The sequence below is a fragment of the Bos javanicus genome, chromosome 15 (assembly GCF_032452875.1).
Source record: "Bos javanicus breed banteng chromosome 15, ARS-OSU_banteng_1.0, whole genome shotgun sequence".
Taxonomy (NCBI): domain Eukaryota; kingdom Metazoa; phylum Chordata; class Mammalia; order Artiodactyla; family Bovidae; genus Bos; species Bos javanicus.
The window spans coordinates 35,453,379-35,479,245 of record NC_083882.1 but is presented as its reverse complement, the minus strand read 5'-3'; the positions used below and the strand labels follow the sequence as shown (position 1 = coordinate 35,479,245).

General features: G+C 37.2%; 1 protein-coding gene across 1 annotated transcript in view; it reads right to left on the bottom strand.

Annotated features, from left to right (window-relative positions):
- Window positions 1-25,867, bottom strand: part of PIK3C2A (phosphatidylinositol-4-phosphate 3-kinase catalytic subunit type 2 alpha) — a 108,922-nt gene that overhangs the window by 25,474 nt on the left and 57,581 nt on the right. The window contains exons 5-15 of the mRNA XM_061440674.1: window positions 24,766-24,886; window positions 24,035-24,146; window positions 22,808-22,887; window positions 22,612-22,675; window positions 14,591-14,734; window positions 12,906-12,954; window positions 12,615-12,825; window positions 9,989-10,111; window positions 8,756-8,923; window positions 734-845; window positions 215-360 (exon numbers count right to left, since the gene is read on the bottom strand). Coding sequence (XP_061296658.1) covers window positions 215-360; window positions 734-845; window positions 8,756-8,923; window positions 9,989-10,111; window positions 12,615-12,825; window positions 12,906-12,954; window positions 14,591-14,734; window positions 22,612-22,675; window positions 22,808-22,887; window positions 24,035-24,146; window positions 24,766-24,886 — 1,330 coding nt within the window. The remainder of the gene's footprint in view (window positions 1-214; window positions 361-733; window positions 846-8,755; window positions 8,924-9,988; window positions 10,112-12,614; window positions 12,826-12,905; window positions 12,955-14,590; window positions 14,735-22,611; window positions 22,676-22,807; window positions 22,888-24,034; window positions 24,147-24,765; window positions 24,887-25,867) is intronic.

Here is a 25,867-nt window from a genome sequence, read left to right as displayed (position 1 = left end):
TATTTGCATTTGATTATGCAGAAAGTTTGACTTACACAAATTTCTAAATTTTATGCAGTTATATAGTCTTTTTATACAACTAAAAACAGAAAAATAAAACTTTCCATATCAGGAACATTGCTAAATCATGAACTAAATCAGGACATTTAATAAACCATTAACTTGAACTTTACATTGTAAGAGATAATAAGGCAAGAGAATTAAAGGAGCATACCCAAGTGATGAGTCTCTGTGAAGAATATCAAGAAGTCTCCCTTTCACATCACTCTCCAACGTTTCTAAGTTGTGTTGTTGTATAATGCTTCTGTCCACTTGAGGAGCGGTATAAATGATATCAAACGTAGGAGAAGGAAAATCAACCTTAAAAATCAACAGAAATTGATCAAATTACAGCTGAAAAGTCCACATATTTGCTACATTTACTTATTTTTGATTTGTCTTAGCCATAATGGTGAAAATATCAAATATTAAATGAATGCTTCTGTCCTTTTATTAAGAGTGATTACCGTTATAAGTACTTCTCAATAGCACATATATTTGTGGGATTGGTATAAATGCATCTTTTACTATTTCTCAGAAATAGGAAATGGCTTATTAACACTTAAATACAGATCCTAAGATCTAAATAAGATCAGTTAGGCTTCTTTAGTAACAACTGAGACCATGGTATACATATATTCTTTATAAAGAAATTAAAACTTAAACGTCTCCATGTGTCAGCAAGTATCATTACCTGTAACACTATTCTTTCCATCACATATCCTTTTTTGGGGACTGTTCCAGGAATAAGATTTGTATGTGATGAAGTCCAAAGATACAGAAGCTTAGTTCCACATGTTAAAAACCTTCATGAATGTAAACAGAAGAATACTGTGGTTTTCATTTTAATAATTAATTAAAAGCTCACAACACATGGTAATGTATTTGAAATGTTAATAATCAAATATTTATTAAACATCGTCTATATAGAAAGAACATATTAGAAGGAGTCACTCTCTATAGTGTATTTTCACTTTAGGTAAATGTACTGAAGTATGGAAGTTAGAACAAAATAAGGGAAGATGAAATGGGGCTTGGGACAGAAGCAAAGATGGGTAAAGTCTCAGAGTCACCTGTCCCCAAAACAACTTCTATAGGACAGTGTTTGAACATCATCTACAGGGAAACATATCTCAAGGTGGTGGTTTGGATTTCATAACCACTCCTTGAATTCTACCATAAGAATAAAAACACATGTCAAGGAAACTAGTATCTACTTTGTGTCAAAGTACGGATTGTTCCAGATGAGAAGTTTAACCTGTTTGTGACCAGGGGTCAGCAACCTTTTTCTATAAAGGGCCAGACAGCAAATATTTGGGGTCTTCTGTGGAGAAGGAAATGGCAACCCACTCCAGTATTCTTGGTCTGGAGAATCCCAGGGACAGGGAGCCTGATGGGCTGCCGTCTATGGGGTCGCACAGAGTCGGACATGACTTAAGCGACTTAGCAGCACTAGCAGCTGGGCTATACAATCTCTGTCAGACTCAACTCTCCTATTACAGGGCCAAAAGAAGCCATGAATAATACATTTTAAAACTGTGTGCTGTGTTCTAACAAAACAAAAAACAGGCAGTGAGCTGGAGTACGCTGACCCTTGCCCTAAACTACCAATTTATAATCTACTGAAATTAGAAACACACAGATGAAATTTCTGAAAAATAACATGATATATAAAAGTAGGAAACTATAAACTTCATCAAACTTTGTTCATTTTATTCAAATAGTAAATATCCTTTCCAAAACTAGACTCCAGTTTACGTTTTCTCTAGCAGATTAACAGCTTTTAAATTTTTGGCACAGGAATTCCCTGGCGGCTATGAGACTGTGCTTTCACTGCAGGGGACCCAGGTTCGAGCCCTGGTTGGGGAACCAAGACCCTGCAAACTATGTGGGGTGGCCAAAAAAAAGATCTTCACACATTATATTCTATCTATTCTAGAGCCACCCTCACCATCAGCTAGATTATCTGTAGGCAAATTCTGATTATATCACTTTATTTGTATACACTTTTATGAGTCTCCAAATGATAAATACTGTTATTTAAACATAATTACAACAAAATAATTAAAAATAACTACTTGTAAGTTATCAGCTAGGGACTTCCCTGGTGGTTTAATGGTTAAGAATCAGCCTGCCTATGCAGGGAGGACAGGGGTTTGATCCCTATTCTGGGAAGATTATACATGCTATGGGGCATCTAAGCCCAGGCTCAGCAACTACTGAAGCCCACACACCTAGAGCCTGTGCTCTGCAACAGAAGCCACTGCTATGAGAAGCCCACGCACCACAAGAGTAGCTCCTGCTCACCACAATTAGAGAAAGCCTGTGCACAGCAACAAAGACCCACTACAGCCAAATAATTAATAATACATTAATAAAAGGTATCGGCTATACAGTCAGCATTCAAATTTCTCTGAGTGGCTCTAAAAAAATTTTTAACAGCTGGTTTGAATTAGGATACAAGCAGGTCCAACATGTGTGTTGGGTGATATGTATTTTTAAGTTATCTTTTAAGTCAAAGGTCAAACTCCAGACTGTCACCTGCTTTTGTAAGTAAACTTGTATTAGAACAAAGCCACATTCATTCATTTACATGTTGCCTATCACTGCTTTTGTTGTTGCGACAGAGACTACATGACCTACAAAGTCTCAACTACTTCTGTCTAGTTCTCTTTACAGAAAGTTAACCAACTCTTGTTTTACCCTATACATTGTTCCTTTTTATCCCATTACTTGTTGAATAATCCAAGTCTTTTGTTGTGAAAACTTTTCTGTATCCTGGCTTTTACTGACCGCATTCCCCTGTTATCATTTTAGTATGTCCCTTTATCTCCCATGTTTTCTGTAATATTTAGATCTAAAGAACTGAGCTGATTGAAGGTTAGTAATCTGGCAAGAATACGTAATGTTTTACAGCTGGAATTGTATACTACTAATTCCTGATGCATCAAATAAAGCATGCATTGTTTGGTGTATCTCTCCTTCTGTGATGTTAAGATAATCTGTTCAAGTGCTATCAGTCTAAACCATTTATTATAAAGTTCCAGAAAAGTTAATCACAATGGTTTCTTAACAGGCATTAATAAATCATTACTTAAATCATGAGGCAACGGACAGCACAGAAGCACGGCGGAGAGGAGTTACCCCACACCCAAGGCCAGGGGCAGCGGCCGAGAGCGCCAGACTGTGACGGCGCAGGAGCGGCAGAGAGGAGCTACCCCACGTCCGAGGTCAGCGGCGGTAGCTGAGAGGAGCAACTCCACATCCAAGAAGCAGCAGTTGTGCCAGCACAGGAGGGCTGAGAGCAGCTACTCCAAATTCAAGGTCAGGAGGGGCGGCCGTGAGGAAATACCCCTCATCCAAAGTAAGGAGCAGCGGCTGTGCTTTGCTGGAGCAGCCGTGAAGAGATACCCCATGTCCAAGGTAAGAGAAACCCAAGTAGGTGTTGTGAGAGAGCATCAGAGGGCAGACACACTGAAACCACAATCACAGAAAACTAATCAATCTAATCACACGGACCCCAGCCTTGTCTAACTCAATGAAACTAAGCCGTGCCCTGTGGGGACACCCAAGATGGGCAGGTCATGGTGGAGAGGTCTGACAGAATGTGATCCACTGGAGAAAGGAATGGCAAACCACTTCAGTATTCTTGCCTTGAGAACCCCATGAACAGTATGAAAAGGCAAAATGATAGGATACTGAAAAAGGAACTCCCCAGGTCAGTAGGTGCCCATTATGCTACTGGAAATCAGTGGAGAAATAACTTCAGAAAGAATGAAGGGATGGAGCCAAAGCAAAAACCATACCCAGCTAGTAGAGGTGATGAAATTCCAGTTGAGCTGTTTCAAATCCTGAAAGATGATGCTGTAAAAGTGCTGTACTCAATATGCCAGCAAATTTGGAAAACCCAGCAGTGGCCACAGGACTGGAAAATGTCAGTTTTCATTCCAATCCCAAAGAAAAGCAACACCAAAGAATACTCAAACTACTGCACAATTGCACTCATCTCATACTCTAGTAAAGTAATGCTCAAAATTTTCCAAGCCAGGCTTCAGCATTATGTGTGTGAACCGTAAACTTCCAGATGTTCAAGCTGGTTTTAGAAAAGGCAGAGGAACCAGAGATCAAATTGCCAACATCCGCTGGATCATGGAAAAAGCAAGAGAGTTCCAGAGAAACATCTATTTCTGCTTTATTGACTATGCCAAAGCCTTTGACTGTGTGGATCACAATAAACTGTGGAAAATTCTGAAAGAGATGGGAATACCAGACCACCTGACCTGCCTCTTGAGAAACCTGTATGCAGGTCAGGAAGCAACAGTTAGAACTGGACATGGAACAACAGACTGGTTTCAAATAGGAAAAGGAGTACATCAAGGCTGTATATTGTCACCCTGCTTATTTAACTTCTATGCAGAGTACATCATGAGAAACACTGGGCTGGAGGAAGCACAAGCTGGAATCAAGATTGCCAGGAGAAATATCAATAACCTCAGATATGCAGATGACACCACCCTTATGGCAGAAAGTGAAGAGGAACTAAAAAGCCTCTTGATGAAAGTGAAAGAGGAGAGTGAAAAAGTTGGCTTAAAGCTCAACATTCAGAAAACTAAGATCATGGCATCCAGTCCCATCACTTCATGGCAAATAGATGGGGAAACAGTGGAAACAGTGTCAGACTATTTTTTTTTGGCTCCAAAATCACTGCAGATAATGACTGCAGCCATGAAATTAAAAGACGCTTACTCCTTGGAAGGAAAGTTATGACCAACCTAGATAGCATATTCAAAAGCAGAGACATTACTTTGCCAACAAAGATCCGTCTAGTCAAGGCTATGGTTTTATGGATGTGACAGGTGGACTGTGAAGAAAGCTGAGCACCAAAGAATTGATGCTTTTGAACTGTGGTGTTGGAGAAGACTCTTGTGAGTCCCTTGGACTGCAAGGAGATCCAACCAGTCCATACTAAAGGAGATCAGTCCTGGGTGTTCATTGGAAGGACTGATGCTGAAGCTGAAACTCCAATACTTTGGCCACATCATGCAAAGAGTTGACTCACTGGAAAAGACCCTGATGCTGGGAAAGATTGGGGGTAGGAGCAGAAGGGGAAGACAGAGGATGAGATGGCTGGATGGCATCACCAACTCGATGGACATGAGTTTGGGTGAACTCCGGGAGTTGGTTATGGACAGGGAGACCTGGCGTGCCGCGGTTAATGAGGTTGCGGAGAGTTGGACATGACTAAGCGACTGAACTGAAGTGACTTAAATCAGTGTCAACCAAGAATGCTTTTGACTCCACTAGATATTTGGCAATGTCTCAAGACTTTTTGGTTGGCAACTAGGGTGTACCACTGACATTTAGAGGGCAGAAGTCAAAGGTACTGCCAAACATCCTACGATGCACAGGACAATCTCCCACAGCAAAGAATCATTTGGCTCAAAATGTCAACAGTGCCAAGACTGAGATTTCCTGGCCTAAATCTATTATTTCAGTACGGACTGCAACCTCAGATATGTAGACACCACCACCCTTATGGCAGAAAGTGAAGAGGAACTGAAGAGCCTCTTGATGAAAGTGAAAGAGGAGAGTGAAAAAGCTGGCTTAAAACTCAACGTTCAAAAACTAAGATCATGGCATCCACTCCCATCATTTTATGGCAAAAAGATGGGCCAACAATGCAAACAGTGACACAATTTATTTTCTGGGGCTCCAGAATCACTGCAGATGGTGACTGCAGCCATGAAATTAAAAGACACTTGCTCCTTGGAAGAAAACCTAAAACAAACCTAAACAGCGTACTAAAAAGCAGAAATATTACTTTGCCGGCAAAAGTCCATCTAGTCAAAGCTACGGTTTTTCCAGTAGTCATGTATGGATGTGAGAATTGGACCATTAAGGCTGAGCTCCAAAGAATTGATGCCTTTGAACTGTAGTGTTGGAAAAGACTCTTGATAGTCCCTTGGACTGCAAGGAAATCAACCCTGAATATTCACTGGAAGGACCAATTCTGAAGGTGAAGCTCCAATACTTCTGGACCACCAGATGCGAAGAGCCAATTCAATTAGAAAAGACCCTGATGCTGGCAAAGATTAAAGGCAGGAGGAGAAGGAGACGACAGAGTATGAGATGCTTAGATGGCATCTCTGATTCAATGGACATGAGTTTGAACAAGCTCCAGGAGATGAAGGACAGGGAAGCCTGGCATGCTACAGTCCATAGGGTCGCAGAGAGTCAAACGTAACTGAGCGACTGAATAACAACAGAAATTGCAAAATTCTGATATTCTGTCATTCTTTCTGCATCTATTAGCTGAAATTTTTCTACAAAGAACCTTCTCACATCAATTATTTGGTAATCCTGAGATTCAACTATAAAGGAACAGCAGGTTAAACGCTTGATTCCATTTATTTAAAAATGAGTTAAGAATTCATTTGTTGCTGAGGTTGACTGAAATGCCTGTAAATCATTTGGCTCTTATAATAACTTCATCAGGCTGTATGCAGGTTGTAGCTTAAACATAATTAATTTTAAAAGAATTTCAAGACCAGGATTTCTGACCATTATACTATAGCACATGAGCACAACTAAATCATTAACACAGATTCTATGTATTTATATATAAAGTCATCTCCCTTCTTAATTTCTGAGCATTTTTTGAATGTTAAATCCTAACATTATCTAGACTGACTACACAGCTTGGCAAACTCTCAAGCTTAATGACATCAGTTCATTCTTTTAAACCGTTGAGCACTGGACACATGCCAACTATTTAATTGTCTAACAAAAGTCAACTGCCCTTCCCTTTACTCTTTTGAATCTTGAAAGAAGGTCATTAATTCAATAAAAACACTTATTAATAAGCAAATAAAATGGCAAAAAGTGATAATACTCCTTGAATGAAGCAGACTCTTGTTGCTTTCAAGTGCACGAAGGTTTTCAAAACTGACTCATTTAGACACAATTACATTTGATTTTCTCACATTAACTATACCTGACACTTATTTATCAAAGACGACTGAGAACACAATCCCCCTCCTTTATGTGGCCAATATTCTGTTTTAGAGTAGTTATGGACTGTATTTAGCAAGGAGTTCTAAATATGTATCATTAATAGCAATCTCTTAACTGCTCTTCTCTAGTGTTTGTCAGTTCAGAATTATGTCAGGTGTCAAATAAAATTGGAGCCCAATGAAAGGTATATAATTAAAAAATCTTACATGGCCTTCTCACATATAGGGGGAGAGACAAAAGAAAAAAATATATGAAAAATGCTATATTTAAGTACATGGGAAAATAATATTTTTTAATCATTTTATTGTAGGTTAAAGTGAAAGTCACTCAGTTGTGTCCGACTCTTTGTGACCGCATGAACTATAGAGTCCATGGAACTCTCCAGGCCAGAATACTGGAGTGGGTAGCCTTTCCTTTTTCCAGAGTATCTTCCCAACCCAGGGATCGAACCCAGGTCTCCCTCCTGCACTACAGGCAGATTCTTTACCAACTGAGCCACAAGGGAAGCCCAAGAAAACTGGAGTCGGTAGTCTATCCCTTCTCCAGTGGATCTTCCAGCAGTTCTTGTAAGTTAAATAGATCAATTATTAAATCATTTCCCAAAATGGTTTCAAAGATGGATTTTAAATCAAAACAAGTATCATGGTATCAAATAAATCTGAGAATGGCAATATAGGTTAATGTTGAGAATACAGACCCTGAGGCCACATTCCCTAGATTCAAACTCAGTTCTACCATTTATTAACTAAGTGCCCAAGGGCAAACCACTTTGATTTCCCCCTCTGTAAAAAGGGATAATAATACCTACCTTCATAAGGTTGTTCTGAGGTATATAAGGCTATGTATACAGCATTCAAACTAATAGCTTGCATAGAGTACATGCTATGTGTTTGTTATTACAGTAATATTATTATTAAACACAGCAGCTTGATTGCAGAACTTAAGACACTCCAATATGATAATGTCCATTATCACTCTCCAAAATGGTATCATGTTCTATATCAAGCATCCCAAACTTAGTCAATGATTTTTCTTTTCATTTAAGAAGACACTTCATGGTCTCAAGGAACATATTATTACTTAAAACATAATCAAAACAGTCAGCTGAAAAGCCAGGTAGATTATACTATCCCAAAGGCTATTAGTAGACACAAAGCTCAAAAGGAATGTCTTTTACCTTAAGGATCAGCAAGTTTTGCATACATGTGGGACTTTTGAAGATTAAAGGCCAGGGGCCCATAACAGTAAGGGGAGATCAGTCAGGTAAAGAGAAGGGAATAATATGCAGCTGTACACTCAAACAGGAGGATGGGGAAAGGATGAGAAGATGGAAAATGGAGTTTTGTTGTTTTAATCAAAGGAACGTCTAAGACCATGAATATTATGTCAATAATATAATGCTTTTCATAAATGACAATTAAAGAATGAATTAAAAAAAAAGAATGAATTGGCTACTGCTTTTCTTCTGGAACAGTGACCAGCGAAGAATCCTTTGAAAACCCATATAGATATGTTCAAATGACACCAGAACAACTTTGGTTTTCTCTGTATCTCTGAAATGACCTCTTTTAATCACACCGGGAAACGGTGACAACTCATTATCTCATCATGAATGTCAGTTTTCTTCATTCCATTCTCTGGCCAATACTGATACTGCAGGGGTGTTCACAGTAACTCACCATTACAACTCAGCAACACTTACCGTTTAAAGTCAAAAAGAGGTAAAGAAACTTTGCCCAAAGCTTCTGGCCCTTTTCTCTGCTTATTAGAATCAGGGGAACTTCCACTGCTCTGATTTAAAATTCCAAAAAGAGTAAGGTGAAGAAGTGATTCTAACGGCAATTGTGATATCTGGATGGGAAAAATGATTCTATGGGGGGGAAATGTATTAATAGAAAAAACAAATTAGATTGAATAAGAAGTTTAACCCTTTAACGAAACTGACAATTTTAGGTATTTTATTTGACTCTTCAAATAATCTTTAATTCTGAGTAAAATTTATGTAAGTAAGTAGCAAGCTTGGTTAACAAATACTAAAAGATCTTAAATAAATTTCACTAAAATTTCAAACATATAACATTTCTCTCTTCAAAAATTTGTTAATCCTTTTATTTAAGACTTGCAATGTCAATTTTTAGGCAAGATAACCATCATCTTTATTTCTTTTAGGAAAAGCTAGATGAATGTTCATGAGTGTTTCTGACTCTAGATGTTTGTGTGCACATACATGCACAGACAGACATATATGTTTACTGGTGCTTTTTTTTTTTAATAAGATCTGAAAGGACACATGAGGTCAAGAGTGGTCACTCTGAGGAGTCATGAGACAGTTAAGTGCTGGAAGTAAAATGACATTTTTCACCCTATATGCATTTTTACATTATTTGACTGTTTACACAAACATGTGCTACTTTTGTAATTAAAAAAAAGAAAACTAGGAAACTATTTAATAAATGCAGAATAAAGTTTTGCAATTGCCTATTTGCCTAAATAATGAAAGCATTCCCTTAGTTCAAAGATAATATTTTAAAAATATTAACAGTTCAAAATATCATCTTATACATGGATTGAAAATAATTTTTAAAATCTGTTAACCAAGAACTACGCTTCCTAGATACATTGTCACAGAATAAATACTAAACTAAAGCAATATTATAAAACACCATAATTACACATGACTTTAACTAGACAAAGGCTAGGAAGAATTGATGGCATGGTTCTGTAATTTAACAATATGAATATTCAAGAGTATTTCAGATTTTAAATAAGAGCTTCAGTCCATTCTATAAAATCGTATCTAGAAGAATCTTTAAGGTATCAGTAAGAATCTAATTTTAATGGAAATTGTAATTAAAAATGAAAGCTGGAAGCATACATGGAAAAAGGTAAAGAACAGGACATACTGAAAGAATAAAAAGCCAAAAGTCTCACTTACAGTTCATCCCATTTAATAAGATAGAAGAAATTCTTATAAGTGCCAACCTTCTTTGATTGAATAGGTTTAAAAAGATCCTTTCCATTGTAAGTCAGGGAACATACCAAGTAGTATTTTTCATAACTGAGAAAATAAAAGGGTTTAATTTAATTTTTATTTGATAAACACAAATGAGTTAACTAACCAAATATATATATATATATATATTTGCCATTAGCCATTCTTCCCTAAGTGACTATTATCTGAAATAATTTGGTTACTATATCAGTGAATTTTTGGAAAAACATCTAAAATTTAACTATTGCAAATCCTACAAAAATAGAGGCAGAGCAGAGGGAATACAGAAGGGAACATATATTCCTAGGTGTCAGTCTAAAGGAACCATATTGATACCAACTGGAGAATTTATCTCAATTTGGTAACAGTTAGTTACCAGCATTAAATTTTAGTTAAATGACACTGAATAATTCCTCATTTCTAGGTATATTCAGGTATATATATTCTAGGTATATTCAGTATAAGCATTTATGTTCCCTAGGTGCCATTTTCCTTTGGTGAGCCACTGAAGTAGAGTCCGTTTACCATATTAATGGTGCATGGGCCTGAGCTACACTGAGCTGATCTTCCTGATTAGGAGGGCTCCATCCATGGGGAGAAGGAAATGGCAACCCACTCCAGTATTCTTGCCTGGAGAATCCCAGGGACAGAGGAGCCTGGTGGGCTGCCGTCTGTGGGTCGCATAGAGTCGGACACGACTGACACGACTTAGCAGCAGCAGCATCATCCATAGGGACAGATGCTACTGTAATCTTTCATGGGAAAGCAATGATTTAGTCCCTAACTGCCACAATTACAGACCTGGGTAATATATAGTCAGGCAATCTTGTAGGGAGTTTCGGGTTCAATAAAACTGTATTCTACTAGTATTCTAACTTACTGCTAGGCTTACCCATTAAACATTTTGTTCGTCCATTTTGTTCATACAATCTGTTTATCATTCAAAATATATTTCAAATCTAATCTCACTGGTTCACATAGCTATCTGATTGCTTTTTTAACCTCTTTTAAAATCAGCATTGTACTGGGAGTTCCCTGGTGGCCTAGTAGTTTCAAATACAGGCTTTCATTACCACTGCCTAGTAGTTTCAAATACGGGCTTTCATTACCACTGCCTGGTCTGGGAACTGAGTTCCCAAAAGCTGTACAGCACAGGGGGAAAAAAAAAAATTCATTTTAATTATCACTGCATTGTCTTCTGCTGAGTATTTGTTCTCATTAGTGTCCCTAAATTTGTGTATATACATGTTTTTGTATGAAGAATGTGGATAATATTATCCCTGTAACTATTTAAAAGAATGAAATACCTTAAGACAGCAATAGTACCCATCAAAATGCAAGTTCCAAGAGGGCAAAGATTTTTCGCTGCCTTTTAACTGCGGAGTCCCTAGTACAAAGAACACTGCCCACAGATGGTATTCAGTAAATATTTACTGACTGAATTAATATACCATTTTCAAGTCATATTATATAGTATCTAATGTTCAGTTTATGTTCTAAAGCAGAATTTACATTTGATATCTCATAACTAGGCTGGTAGTAGTAGCAGTAGTAATCATGTACGGATGTGAGAATTGGACCATAAAGGCTGAGTGCTGAAGAACTGATGCCTTTGAATTATGGTGCCGGAGAAGACTCTTGAGGGTCCCTTGGACAGCAAGGAGATCTAACCAGTCAATCCTAAAGGAAATTAACCCTGAATATTCATTGGAAGGACTAATGTTGAAGCTGAAGCTCCAATATTTTGGCCATCAGGTGCAAAGAGCTGACTCACTGGAAAAAACCCTGATGCTGGCAAAGATTGAAGGCAAAAGGAGGAGAGGGCGGCAGAGGATGAGATGATTAGATAGTGTCATTGACTCGATGGACATGAATCTGAGAAAACTCCAGGAGATACTGAAGGATAAGGAAGCCTAACATGCTGCAGTCCATGCAGTCGAGAAGAGTCAGAGATAACTTAGCAACTGAACAACAGCAACAACTTGTCTTTATTTTATAGCATTAAACTATTATAAAAATTATTTCAAAAAAAAAATTATTTCATTAAATATATCCAATTTGGACTTTTCAGTTTATACTAGTCATTTCCAGATAAGCTGAAGGTGGTAAACTTTTTGGTACTGACAAAAAAAAAAAAAAAAAAAATCAAAAAAGAAAAACCCATATTAAAAATTCAACAAAAGAAATATGCCCTTGTAGACTTCAAAGTCTAACAAGAGTAAACTGTAAAAACTACTAAAGAGGAAAAATAAATGTGCTAAAAAAGTCTAGTCCCACTACCCTGGTTCTAAAGGCAAGCCAGAAACAGCAGTCATAAATTAACTAATTTATTAACATTTGCCCTTGTTAGTTTAAATATATTTTCCTGCTTTTTCTGCATGTAGTGAGAGTGATAATAATATTTACTAACAGCATCAAACATCTTTGTAATTCTTAGGAAAAACACAAAGGTATTTGGTGGATCAAGTATCCATTTAAAGACCAAGGTAACAGTGGATGCTGATGTTTTACAAGGTTATATTAGCCTCCAGGTAAAGTTGTACATATCTTCTTCTAAATAGCTACTTACTTTGATACCCAGTTACTTGAAATACCATGAGCAGCAAAAATTGTAAACTGGAGCTGTTCTGTTGTAGTCCACGCTTCCTTAATGTTCCCGTTACTTTGGGCACAATCTACAGAACCTCTACCAGAATTTGCATGGAGTCTGAGAAGATCATAAATTGCCGCAGTTAACTGGTCCATGCTTACTTGAAAAGGATTTTCAGGATTCAGTGAGCCTAGATTTAAAGAAATTGTTAATATAATTCTCTGTAAAAGCAACAATTACTCCTAAAATGTAAGGAACTTAAATACATACCCCTACTTGAACTCCTGTTAATGTCTCCTCCTCCAGACAGTGAAGTTGCCTGCTTACACACATACAGATTAGTCAGAAAATCACCCATGATGGAATATAAAATGTTTACTTTTAATTTCAATACACTTATTAAACTCTATATCAAAGAAATCCTTCACTGGAGAAACTTTCCAAGTGTCTGAAGAATTAATAAAACAATAAAAAAGAATGCAAAAAGAAAGTGAATGTCCCAAACCAAATAAAAAGATACTTTCAATATCAAGAAAACCATGCAATAAATGAAAAGTACTGCAAAATAAACTCAGCAAAATCTGCCTCATCAAATCATTTTTTGGTAATTAATATTTGAAACTCAAATGTGCTAAATATGTTAATACAGTATTTTATTTTCCATTACTTGCTCTATGATTAGCATAAGCATATCCTTAAAGAAACTAGAAATCTACTTATTACCATTTAGTGTCTCAAAAAAGCCCTTATAATTATTTGAACTGAGTTTATCTCCTACTCTCTGCTCATTTACCCAGCAAATGAATATAATGAATAGAAGCCTCAGACAGCATTAGGACCATGGCATTTTTTTTTTTTTAAAGAAATACTTATTTATTTATTTGCCTGCATCAGGTCTTAGTTTCAGCATGCAGGATCTCTGTTGCAACATGTGGCATCTTTTGTTGCAACACATGGACTCTCTAAAGTTGTGTCACATGGGTTCCAGAGCACCTGGGCTCAGTAGCTGTGGCTGGCAGGCTTAGCTGCTCCACAGCATGTGGGATCTTAGTTCCCCAACCAGGGACTGAACCTATGTCCCCTGAATTGCAGGACTGATTCTTTAACCACTGGACCACTGGGGAAATCCCAGACCATGGCATTTTATTGCCTCCAAATGATTTCAGATGTTTTTTAATTTCTAAAAAACAAGCACATAATAAGAACAAACTAACAAAACACGAGAGACTCAAATTTCTGTATACCATATGGATAGGGTCTTTGAGACAATAAATGGATTGAGTTATTTCCCAGACATTTGTTGAAGAACATACCATCAACATAACTTTTCCTTTCTTGAAAGTTATCATGTCTTGTGATCCTTCTTTCATCCTTCCAATCAGAGCTATGAACATCCCTCTGAACAGTTAATTAAATCCCAGTGGAAAATACCACAGGGAGGACTTTTACTAAATACAACAGTATGATATCAAGTGAGGGCTCCTAATCTGGTTGCTTCTGAGGCAATTTAAGTCACTATTACAGAGATTTCTGGGTCTTTCCAATAGGAAGGAGGTTTACTCCAAAGCAGAACTTCCCCATTGACAACCATGGACATTTGCATCCAGAGGGAGAAATGTTAGCTATTAATATCCAGCTCCTTCAAGGGCAGTATTACCTTAAAATCTTCGACCAACTCATTTTTGCCAGAGTTTCTCCTCTACACACAAAAAGTTCAGCTGGATATCCATTTATTCAATGTCAACTCTCACAAAATTCTTCAAGGCAGTCCATCTCCTCTTGGAAATTCCCTCACCTTACCAAATAAGTGACCAAATCAGCTCAAAAGTAAAAGCTAGAGTTAAAATGGTAACATTTTGTCTAGCAGAAGCAAAAATCTCCCAGTTTAAATGACAGATGCTCACTTATGTACATATTTGCATGTGATAAAATGCTAACGACTAAAAAATACTCACTTCAGCACTTCTACTCCTTGGAAGATTTACTGCTCTCTTCAGCTTCTTTACCGATTCTGTAATGGCAAGAGTCTCCACGCCATCTAAAGCACCACAGATTTTTCTTACAGCTTTAATTACTTGATCTACTGCTCTGTGCTGATTCTTTAAAAATAAAAAGTAATATAAAGATAAATATGTGGAATTTTAAGGATCAATTTTAGGGATGAGGGAAAAAGCAAACATTTTAGATGTGCCTAAGAACAGGTATCCTTTACGCTTTTATGATGAAAAAGAAAAGAAACAAGATAGCTTTTCAATTACATAATTTACTTTGTTTTCACCCCCTGCCCCCACCAGGGATCCCACACCCCTACAGTGGAAGCACTGAGTCTTAACCACTGAACTGTCAGGGAAGTGCCAATTACATACTTTACTTTGAAGTAGGAAAAAGCAGGCCTGGTTAATTTTCACTTTGCCTGATATAATTATTCACATGCAAATCCCTTTTAATTTCTTATTAGAGTCAGGAGCGAAAGTAATAAATCACTAACAAATTCTGAAATCATTAAAAAACTTGAGTCATCTTTTTAATTTTCATTTGGGAATAATTTCCACACTAAAAACACACTAAAAACTATTCTCGCTCTCCTGCATAATTTTGGTATCAAAAACCAGAGACAAAAAAAAAAAAAAACCCCACACACAGACCAATTAACTTGTGACCAATCTCTAATAAGACTGGTCACAAATAACACAGGGCAACAGTTACTAAAAGTGAGCCAACTTTTCAGCGACATTTAAATCTATACAACATTCACTTTCTAAGTTTTATATGATGAAAACACTTGTGAGCACAATCCTTCCTTACTATTCAACCACAGTCCTTTCTACTGTGAATCTAAAGTACATGTACAAATACATTATAAAATAACTTACATGATGAGGATGATTTAAAAATACTTCTTCACTACCCCATCACTGTTTTAGAGTACATCTCATTAAGACACATTTTTATATAATGAATTAATTCATAAAATATTTATGCCAAACTTAAATGCCAAGTACTGCTAGAAAGGACTGAAACTCAGTACTGTACAATCCCTTAAAAATTTAAAATTTTCCAGCTTTGAGGTTTGGCTACACCCAATGTTCTCTTTGTGTGCATGCTTAAATGAAACCACCTCATTTTCTCAAACACCTAATTACCTTGCAGTCCTCAGATCCTGAAGGCTTCCATTTTTGCTTGCTCGTGCTTCTGCTTTCTTCTATTCTTCCACTTTCATGCAAAAACCTCTGAGGCTCATATCATTCTCCTATACTATTCTCCACCACTTTTATGTGGCAGTTATCAATTTATTGTGTGCCAATTCCAAATCTACCCTTTGCTCTACTTTGTAATTCTAGAACTAGACCTTATAAACAATCCTCCTTGCCAGCTAGCACAATGTTAGGTGTTGTGACTAGAGAGCAGTGAAAGGACACTCAAAGGCAAGAGCAGCAGGAAAATATTTTCATCAGGGTTCCAGTCCTCCGTTTTAAAATTCAGTGTGGAAGCCCAGTGGTCCTCAAAGATCAGCTCCAGCTGCACCCTCAGGCCACGCTCTTCCCATCTGAGAGCACTAACAAGTTTCTTTGCTATAGGCAACACAGCCATACCCATTTCAAAGAGGCTGAATTTCAGCCTGGGGTTGGGGAAGAGGCTCTGTCATAAATCCTCAAAGTTCCTTCACTTTCCACTGTTCCTCAACCTGTACTTGATGACTGCTTCTTTGCACCTGGCACCTGTTACTTCTGGACCTCTTAGAGCAAGGCTGGCATTGTTTTAAGACCTGAGAACAAATGTTTTAGGTTTTGTAGGCCAGTCTGTCACAATTCAACTCGGCATGAAAACAGACATAGGTAATATATAAATTGAGGCCCTGGTGGCTCAGACAGTAAAACATCTGCCTACAATATGGGAGACCTGGGTTCAATTCCTGGGTTGAGAAGATCTCCTGGAGAAGGAAATGGCAATCACTCTAGTATTCTTGCCTGGAAAATCCCATGGACTGAGGAGCCTGGTAGGCTACAGTCCATGGGGTCACAAACAGTTGGACACAACTGAGTGACTTCACTTTCACTTTCTAATATATAAATTAGTGAGCATGGCTGTGTTCCAATAAAACTTTATTTACAAAACTGGATTAATGGCCAGATTTGGCATTAATATGCAACTCCTGCTTTAGCCCTCTTTTATCCCTTATAGTAATTAACTACCTTTTACTAATTAACAATTCTTTAAGTTTCCCTGTTCAAAAATCTACTATAGTTTCTGTTGCCTGACTTGGCCTGTGACTGACTGATCTGCCTTGCTACTGGCATGTATTACCCCTACTATCTGCCTTATTTTTGCTCTGGACATTTATCTGACTTTCTATCCTATACCCTAAAAGAAGCCTCAGTTAACTGTTCACGTGGCAAATTCACAACATTTTCAACCCCCAAACTGTGTGCCCTATCAGAATCTTAACAGTATCATATTCTGATCACAGTCTCCTTTGCTTCCAGCCCACACACTCTCATTCTGACCAAACCTATTTTCCGAGCTCGGAGACTTCTCTACTTCTTCTACCAGGCAGCACGTACATCTACAGAATAGCTCACAATCCTAAAGATCCAATCATCTCAGATTTCAGCCAGCATCTGCATGCCACTTAACATTTACAAGCCCTTGGTCAGCTTTATTTTCTATTTCCCTTCGAGTATGAAGCTAAACCATTATTCCTTACCTCAAAACATCTAGCTTCATTTTAGTGAAATAAATTAACATCTTATCCCTAGAAAACTAAGACAAGGAGGAATCAAAACTTTTGCAACTTCCTGATCTCTCCCATAAACCTGCCTAAAGAGAAATTAAAACATACATCTACACAGACTTACACATGAATGTTTATAGCAACATTATGCATATTAATCAAAAACTGCAAATAGGGGCTTCTCTGGTAGTACAGTGGATAAGAATCTGCCTGCCAATGCAGGGGACACGAGTTCATCTTCCTGGTCCAGGAAGATTCCATATGCCACAGAGCAACTAAGCCAGCGTGCCACAGCTACTGAAGCCCATGTGCTTAGATCCTGTACCCCAAAACAAGAGAAGCCACTGCAATGAGAAGCCCAAGCACCAGAACTAGAGAGTAGCCCCCACTCACCACGACTAGAGAAAGCCCAAGCAAAGCAACCAGAAATTAAATAAACAGTTTTAAAAAATAAAAGCAAAAAGTACAAACAGTTAAAAATGTCAGTTACTTGGTGACTAGATAAATAAAACATGGTACAGCCAAACAACAGAAGGATTCAGCAATAAAACAAAACAATGGATACACACTACATGAACAAAGCTTAAGACAGTATGGTAGGTATAAAACAGTTAGCTAGTGGGAAGCTGCTGTATAACACAGGAGTTTGGCTCGGTGCTCCGTGATGACCTAGATGGGTAGGATGGAACGGGAAAGGAGGCTCATGAGGAAGACGATATATGTATACTTTCAGCTGATTCACATTGTTGTACAGCAGAAACTAACACAACATTATAAAGCAATTATCCTCCAATTAAAAAAAAACACTATGATATGTAAAAGAAATCAGATATAAAGGATTACACAGGGTATGATTCCATTTACAGGAAATCTCCATTAAAGGGAAATCTATTGAGATAGGAACCAGGTTAGTAGTTGTCTGGGGCTGAGGATGGGAATGGGAGAATGAGTGGAAAGTAGCACATGGAAACTTATGTTCTAAAACACCACTGTAATGACAATTATACAACTCTATCTTGAGAGTCCCCTGGACTGCAAGGAGGTCCAACCAGTACATCCTAAAGGAGATCAGTCCTGGGTGTTCACTGGAAGGACTGATGCTAAAGCTGAAACTCCAATACTTTGGCCACCTCATGTAAAGAGTTGACTCATTGGAAAAGACCCTGATGCTGGGAGGGATTGGGGGCAGGAGGTGAAGGGGACGACAGAGGATAAGATGGCTGGATGGCATCACTGACTCGATGGACGTAAGTTTGAGTGAACTCTGGCAATTGATGATGCAGGGAGGCCTGGCGTGCTGCGATTCATGGGGTCGCAAAGAGTCGGACAAGACTGAGCAACTGAACTGAACTGAACTGATTCATCTGCTAAAATAATCATTGAATTGTACACATTAAATGGATAAATTTTATGATCCATAAATTGTATCTCAATAAAGCAATACAAAATATGGGGAATAGATATGATAGAGAGTTGCTATTTCCCATTAGATGGTCAGTGAAGAGCTCTCTTATTAGACATCAGAGCACAGACCCTAAGGAACTGAAAGAATAAGTTACCCAAGTATCTGGAGAAACAGCATTAAAAGAAGGAACAAGTACAAGGGTCCCAGTTGGGAAGCATACCTGCAGGTCAACTAGAACAAAGGAAGAAAGGGGTAGAAAGGACTTTCCTGGTGGTCCAGAGGCTAAGACATCACGCTCCAAAGCAGGGATGCAGGGGGTCTAGGTTCATTTCCTGCGAGGGAACTAGATCCTGCCTGCCTCAACTAAAAAACATGCAATATGCTGCAACTAAGATCTGGTGCAGTCAAATAAATAAAATATATTTTTAAAAAAGCACTATTCCAGGTGACGCAGCTTTGATCCCTGGGTTGGGAAGATCCCCTGGAGGAGGAAATGGCAACCCCATTCCAGTTTAAAAAAGAAAAAGGAAAAGAAAACACACACACACACACATTTAAAGAAAGGGGTAGGTAGGAAGCCATCAGAGAGAGCTCAGAATGTGTAGGGCTTTGAAATCATAATTAAGATTTAAATTTCACTGAGATGGTAAACAGGATATTAAACAAAATAGTGGCATGGTTTAATACTCTTAAGGGTTTATAAATTTGATTAATCTTTTCAAACAACCATTTTTTGGCTTTGATTTTCTCTCATTTTACATTTGCTTTCTGTGCTTATATTCATTTTTTAAAATAATTTTTTTTTATTTTAGAACAATTTTAGATTTACAAGAATAGTACAGAGAGTTCTCATTCAACATTAAAGGAAACTGGTTAAGTAACTACTTATATAACCATGTTAAATTTGTCAAAACTAAGACATTAATACTCACTACATTATTATTACCTAAACTGCAGACTTTATTCAGATTATACCAGTGTTTCCAAATGTATTTCTCCTCTTCCATGATATAATCCAGGATACCACACTGCATTTAGTGATTTGTTTTTAAAATATAATTTTGATTGCCTATTGAAGACAGGCTATAGAAGGACAGGTAGAAGTTGGAAGACCAGTAGGCAATCACTGTTAACTCTTGTAGTTGACTAGGAGTATAGCCCTGGTAGTGGAGAGAGTTGTCACATTCTGAATGTATTTCTGAGGTAAAGTTGACAGAAATGGAACTGCATGTGAGATGTGAATTATCTTTTTCTTGGGAAATCAAAAATGACTCCAAAGTTTTGGCCTGAGCAAATGGAAGGACAGAGCGGCCATTTTATTAAGAAGGGGAAGACTGACAAATAGATATAAAGGGTAGAATAAAAACATGGTTTTATACATCTTAAATCTGAGATGTTAGACATTTATATAAAAAGTTAAGTATCAGACATCTGAATCTGAAGTGATGATCAACCTAGGTAGGGGATTTAAGTGTTAGTTGCTCAGTTGTGTCTGACTCTTTGCGATCCCATGGCCCATGGATCGTAGCCTGCCAGGTCCCTCTGTCCATGGGATTCTCCAGCTGAGAGTACTGGAGAGGGAGATGATCCTTCCTCCAGGGGATCTTCCCAACCCAGGGATCAAACCCAGGTCTCCTGCATTCTAGGTGGATTCTTTACGTCTGAGCCACTAGGGAAGCCCCTAGGGTAATCCTGAAAGATGATGCTGTGCAAGTGCTGCACTCGATATCCCAGCAAATCTGGAAAACACAGCAGTGGCCACAGCACTGGAAAAGGTCAGTTTTCATTTCAATCCCAAAGAAAGGCAATGCCAAAGAATGCTCAAACTACCGCACAATTGCACTCATCTCACACTACCTCTCACTAAAGGCAACTCCAAACTTCCAACATGCTCAGGTAGAAAATTCTGAAGTTACTCATCTCTCTCTCTCATGTTCCACATCCAATCTATTGGTAAATCTTCCTAGCATTAACTTTTCATCACTTTTACTATCACTCTGGTCTAAGCCATCATTCTCTCTCCTCACTGATTTGTTTCTACTCTTGCCCCTCTCCTCATTCTAGTCTAGCCTGGCAGACCTTCTATATACCAGGCATACCCTTTCCCCAGATAACCAGGTAGCTTCTTCCTCTCTTCTCTGGTAATTTACTCAAATTCATTTTCTCAATGAGCCCTTCTCTGATTATCTTATTTGAAATTGCAACATTACCCTCCCCCCTTTATTTTTCTCTAACAGCACTTACCACCTGATATATACCTTGCCAGTTTATTACTAAACTTCTGTTTCCTCTAACTAGAATGTAAATTCTCTAAAGGGCAAGGATTACAGTTTCTTTTATCCACTGTTATATGCTCAACACCTGCAACAGTGACTTGAGAGAGAATTCAGTAAATATCTATTAAATAAATTGACATAATTATATACTGATAAAAAATATATACTAGTAGCTAGAAATCTGGAAGTCATCCTACACTATTTCTTCACTTATATCTCATTATCTATCAAAATCTAACCAATTTTATCTCCTAAATATCGTTAATCAGTCCCTTCTCTTTACTGTCACCATACTCATTATATATTACCTGCTGTTGTTGTTTAGTCACTAAGTCATGTCCAGCTCTTTCATGACCCCACGGACTATAGCCCACCAGGCTCCTGTGTCCATAGGATGTCTCAGGCAAGAATACTGGAGTGGGTTGCCATTTCCTTCTCCAGTGGATCTTCCTGACCCAGGGACTGAATCGACATCTCCTGCATTGGCAGGTAGACTCTTTACCACTGAGCCACCAGGGAAGCCTGTCTTTTACCTAGACCACTATAAAAAGTCTTGCCTAAGTAGTCTCCCTGAGACCAATCCTGGCAACCCTAAAGTTAACTTCCTTTAGGCAGAGGGACTTCAAAGATCAAGATTAAACAAGTCAACTACTCTACCCCACTCTACCTCCTACCCTCAGCTTAAAACACCTTAAATAACACCTTAAATGATTACAGAAGGGGTCAGCAAACATTTCCTATAAAATGAAAATAGTAACTTGTTTAGGCTTTGCAGGGCATATGGTCTCTATCTCAACTACTCAACTTTAGTATTAGAGCACAGATGCAGTCATAGAAAACATGTAAACAAATGGATGTGGCTGTGCCCCCGCCAAATTTTTATTTACAAGAATTGGAAGTGGACTGTATATGGCCCCCTGATCTGGAGAATAAAGTAAAACATAATATGGATTACAGGGTGGTAATTTATATTGGCCTATCTCCAATGTCATCTTTCAATCTTCACCTCATACTCTGTATTAGATAAGTGCTTATACTTCCCCATATGTTTCACACCTATATACTTTTGTTCACATGCCCTTTCCAACTATCTTCTAGCTAACTCATACCATTTAAGACTTGGCAACAACCCTTCTTAGAGGCCTCTTCCTTGAACTCTCAAGTTGACTGGAAAAGTGCTCTTGTTTGATCTCTCAAAAAACCTCAATGCATACCCCTATTCTACATTTACTATATTGAAATTCTATTTAAGTCTCTGTTTAAGTTCCTGGTAAGTGGGGCTCAGGTCATTCATTTTCACAACCCCAGCACATCTAGCAAGCATTCAATAAATGCTTTTTGAATTGAACTGAAGGTTCCTCTTAGTAATAAAGCTGAAGTAACCCAAGTACTAAATTTCTATTAATATGTTGGATCAGAAAATAAGTTCTCAAATAGCAACATCAAGAATATAGTTTAAATAGTCCTTCTAAAATATTTAATCCAATTTCAACAATAGTATTTAAGAGAATACAGGGAAAAGAATCTTTAAACCATCATGCCAAAATATAAATTAGAACTTACTTCAATTTGAAGAGCCAACTCCACTTGATTATGATACAAATCTAAAAGTTCTTCAACAGGATGTCTAAAATGAAGAACAGTTATTGTGGCTGAAAGATACTATATACAAGAATGATTGTTTTATTTACTAAAATAAATGCATTCACATCCAAAATTAAAGTTTGAAAATCTGAAATTAATGTTTCAGATGCCACACCTCGTCATGACTTCTTTATAAGGTTTTTCTATTTGATGCAGGTGTTTGTTTAAATCCACAGGTGTTTCATCATCTTCCGCCTAAATAAACACATACAAACATTTATCAAATAATGAAATCCATTAGTCTTTCTGCTGCCAAGTTAAACAGGGTTAAGCATATGATAAACTCTTGAAAAGAAAGTGATTTTTCAGAACTGAGGCTTTAAATATTTATAATTGACTCAGAAAAGTGACTGTCTTCTAAAAAACCTGTTTTTTAAGTGGGAAAAACATAAATACTTTGAAGTCTATTTTCTGATATGTAAATTTTTTCAAAGGAAAACCACTTCTGTTCTATTGAGAGAGAATGAAGAGTTAAAAACACTTTTAAAGATGGCTGACAGCCAAATGAAGGTGAGGTGGGAACCAGATGACAAGAGATCATCTAAATTTCTGCATTATATTTTCTAATGATAATCAAATTTCCTTCTACCTCACCCTCAATAAGTGAGGTTCTGGTCTTTTCAACGATAACCCTTACTATGCAAAGTACTCAAGAACATCACTCCTTAGGAAACTGAAAAGAAAAGTTACTAATGATATGATAAAATGTACTGAATTTTGTGAAACAGTTTTCACCCAAGTGAAATAAACTCTACTTAACATAGGAGCAAAACTGAGGAAAATAAAGAAAAGAGAAAGCAGAAATGACAGATATTTTTCTTCCCCAAATTCTACCAAATGAAGCAAGATTATCTCTCTTTACATATTAAAATTCATCAAGAAATAAAATGGCCTAAATTCTTATATTCTATTTTGCTTTAACCTCAAAATAAAGTACTATACTTTTAGAACAGAGAATTAGTTTTCATGTGGTGAAAAATAATATATTTTCCTCAGTTTGGTGCAAATGTCAATATGTATCTTTTTCTCCCCCAATCCATATTTAGCATTCAAAATCTTTTTTCCTCAGTTCTCCTTGACTGATGCTGATGTTTTCATTGTGCAACTTGGGTAAAACTATTACAAGTCAAACTCGTATAAAACTTTGATTTTCACATATGCCTCCAGCTCTGAGTATTATGCTACCTAAACCTCCATGATTGAAAGTTTCCCCCCATCACTCACAGTTCCTCACTCACAGTCAAACCCAAATCTCTTAAAGAAGGTATAAACTGCAAACTGGCTGATTAACAATGTTATTCAGATTCAACCAAACGCAATTCAGTATAGGGTATACACTTACTGTTCGGGCCAGATTTTGACACATTGCGCTGAAGGTCAAAAGTTGCAGTTTAATCTCTGTGTCCCATTTTCGACAGTTTTGAATATGTTCATGACTTCCAAGACAATGATTACTGTTAAAATATATTAGTTATTCATCGACATTATTCTCCTCAAATTAGAAATAATAGAGAGTAAATATGAATTGTTTATGCATCAGAAATTGAAGAGGATGACAAAGATTTTTAAATCAAATATGAGCATTTAAATAGAGGAATAATTCTACATGAGAAGTGTTAAAGCAAAGAAGAAAGAAGATGAAGACAAAGAAGGGAAAAAGACAGGGACAGAGAGTTTCTGGTAGGTTCAGAAAAAGATTCATATAATGATATTTTCAGGCAACTAAAAAGAAACCACAGCGAAACATTGTGGCTAAAGATATACTACATGCCACAAAAGGAAAATGGAGTTCATAATGAAGTAACTATTGCCTCTCTGCAGAAAGAAAAAAAATTAAATTCATCTGTCAACCAATTACCCACCATTCTTCCCATCTAAGACTATCAGCTTCTTAAGGGCAAGATCGTGTCAGATAATGCATATCTCAATATAAGTTAATTGACCCAATAAATCAATTCACTGGAACCCAATGTGGCTTTAGATTATAAATTTAACTTGAAAAAATTTTTTAATCTAATCCATTAAAATGAAATTTCCAAAAATGTTGCTCAGTAATTAAATGAAAAAACTTACTTCTGTAGCACTTCCTCTTGACCACAAACTTTCAGAACATAGCTGCCAACATCTACTTGATTCAAGTCATCATGTACCCAACAAAGGGCTTGCATTATAATGATTTCTACAGTAGAACTCACTGTAAAAGAGTTAGTCATTATTTTCATTTTACTCATTTAACTAAGTATATACCTATTCAGACTATTTCTCACAGTCTAAAACAGTACTATATATGAAAAATATAATGCAGGACACATATACAATTTAAAATTTTCTAGTAGTCACATTGAAGAAAGTAAAAAGAAACAGAAGAAGCCATTTTCAATAATATGTTTTATTTAATATATTTAAAATGTCATTTCAATATATAGCAACTGGTATTTAAAATTTACTAATAGGATATCTTACATTCTCTTTTCAAACTAAGTCTTTGAAATCCAGTGTGTATTTTATACTTATAGAACATCTCAATTTATATTAGCCATATTTCAAGTAATCCCACATGTGGCTAGTGGTTATTGTATTAGACAGGGCAGATCTAAGCTAAGAAAGCCACCTCTGTTTTACAGCCTCCTCCAAAGAGGATAAGATTTAGCAGTTTCTAGCAAGCAATTGGAGAAGGCAATGGCAACCCACTCCAGTACTCTTGCCTGGAAAATCCCATGGACGGAGAAGCCTGGTAGGCTGCAGTCCATGGGGTCACTAAGAGTCAGGCACGACTGAGTGACTTCACTTTCACTTTTCACTTTCATGCATTGGAGAAGGAAATGGCAACCCACTCCAGTGTTCTTGCCTGGAGAATCCCAGGGACAGGGGAGCCTGGTGGGCTGCCGTATCTAGGGTCCCACAGAGTTGGACACGACTGAAGCGACTTAGCAGCAGCAGCAGCAAGCAATTATTTAAACCAAATTATAAGGAAAAAGAATCACCATTTTAAACAGCTGACATTTGCCTGGTAAATTTTCCAATAAAGAATAAAAATATAGCAAGTAGGACCTATTATTTAATTACCATACTTTGCAATAGCTGGATACCAAGATTACAAACCATTACAAGTAACCTATTTCTATACTTAGAGCTCTTATTTTAGAAGACAATGACTATATTCAAAATTCATGAA